The following is a 2045-nucleotide window of genomic DNA, read 5'->3' on the forward strand; positions in this document are numbered from 1 at the left end:
GGGCTTGGTTTGGGCTGTTCTGGTTTCTCAGGGAACACAAAATGGTGGAAAAAGGAGAAACCTTGGAATAGAAACATTTTTAAGCCCCATTTGCTGCCTGGTTTACGACCTGTCCCTCCATCCCAGGAGGGCAATTTTGGGCTCAGATTTGGGCTGTTCCCCCTGTTTTTCCTGGAGGAGGAGCTGGCAGAGCTGAGCTGGCGTGTCCCTGCAGGTCTGTGTACGATGGTGAGGAGCACGGGCGCTTCATGGAGAAGCTGGAGGCGCGGATCCGCAACCACGACCGCGAGATCGAGAAGATGTGCAACTTCCACTACCAGGGCTTCGTGGATTCCATCACCGAGCTCCTCAAGGTCCGGGGGGAAGCCCAGAAACTCAAGGTGAGAGAAAATCCTGCCCTGGGCAGCTCTTTATAGGTGGCTCCATCTCTGGGATTTTCTGGAATCACATCAATCTTCTTTTATCTGGGATGTTTCTACTTAAAAAAATAAATAAATTAGAATATTTATTATACATTAGAAATATTTATTTTAAATTCTTCCTGGAGAAATGGGTTGGTCATTGAAAATTTGATAATTATTTGGCCAAACTGGACCAGAGTGGTGCATTAAAAGCACTGAGAAACTTAAAGCTTGTTTTCATTAGGAAAAGTGCTTTTCCTCATGGATCTCGTCCCAGTTTCTTGGGCTAAAATAAGTCTCGTGGCCTTTAAAACTGTGCAGAAAGATGAGGGAAAGGTGGGATTTACCCAGCTCTTGGAAAAGTGTTCAGTAATGGGTGGAAAAAGCCATTTGTAGGATGAGAATGTGGAAAAGGGGCTGGAAGGAAACTGAAGAGGCTTCGGGAAAAGGGAGCAGGAGGTTGGAGGTGTTTGGGGTCAGGTGGGATTGGGGTTCAAGCTTCCCTAAAATACAAATATTCCAAATTTGGGGAGCACATGAGCATCAAAACCTTCCTGGTTTTCCTCCCTAAATCCAACCGTGGCGGGGAGAGGCGGCTGGGCCGTTCCTTCCTGCCGGAACAAGGCGGGACCGGGGTTGGAAATCCCAAAAAACCTCCCAGAGGAGTCGCTTGGAGAGTGGGGCTGAGTCGTGCGGCTCCCAAAACGTCGTGGGATTCCCCAGGGAGCAGCACAGGGAGATCTTCTGGCTGAGTGGAGCCTGTCCTGTCGGGAAGGACCTTCCTGGGAACTGGGAAGGACCTTCCTGGGAACTGGGAAAGACCTTCCTGGGAACTGGGAAAGACCTTCCTGGGAACTGGGAAGGACCTTCCTGGGAATCAAAGAGGACTTTCCTGGTGTTCATGAGTGTGGGAGACCATTCCATGTGCACTGGAAGAGCCGAAGTTCTAAATCATGAAATCTGTCAGAAAAAGGGAATTTTCTGGAAAAAAGGGGAGAATTGGAAGTCAAGGTGCTGACTGCTGCTTTTGACACCTTTGTTCACTGATTTAAAACTACCTGGGGCATTTCCAGCAGGATTCCTGCTTTCTCCAACCCAAAAAGTCCTCTCAGGAACACCTTCCTGAGGAGATTCCATCCAGCAATTCGTGGCAGGATGAATCCATTGGAATTACCATGAAATAAATCCTTTTTTCCCTTCTTTTTTTTTTTTTTTTTCCCTTTTCCCAATTTTTCCAAGTCCATTGTTTCCAGCCAAGAATTGCACATTGTTTGTTTGCTCGGAGCTGGTTCCCATTCTGCCCCAACCCCTTTGTTGGTGGCTCACTGTGAAGTCCATCCCTGTCCCCTCAGGATCTCCCTTGATTTCCGTGCCGACGCGATCCATAAAACAGCACATGGCGAAAACGTCCCCGGCGAGTCCTTTCTGGAAGCTCTTTGTGAGGCTTTCCCCGGGGAATCGGCCGTGGATCGAGTGCTGAGCGTGGCTTTGCTCCCAGCCCTTCTTCCTCCATTTCATCTGGGGCTCTTCTCCCCGCGGCTGAGCTTTGAAGCGGCGCTGGCAGCGGGGCCCTCCCTGCTCCTCCCGCTCCTCCCGCTCCGCTCGCGTGCTCCGGGCGCTGCTCCGCGGGCTGCAGACGGAATG

The 2045-nt window shown here is 50.5% G+C and overlaps 1 protein-coding gene across 1 annotated transcript in view; it reads left to right on the top strand.

Annotated features, from left to right (window-relative positions):
- The window catches only part of LOC107202758 (exocyst complex component 6B), a 302495-nt gene that overhangs the window by 49801 nt on the left and 250649 nt on the right, over positions 1–2045 (top strand). Inside the window, 1 exon segment of the mRNA XM_033513902.1 lies at positions 85–380. Within this exon segment, the coding sequence (XP_033369793.1) occupies positions 85–380 (296 nt within the window).

Source organism: Parus major, chromosome 4 (genome assembly GCF_001522545.3).
Source record: "Parus major isolate Abel chromosome 4, Parus_major1.1, whole genome shotgun sequence".
NCBI lineage: Eukaryota > Metazoa > Chordata > Aves > Passeriformes > Paridae > Parus > Parus major.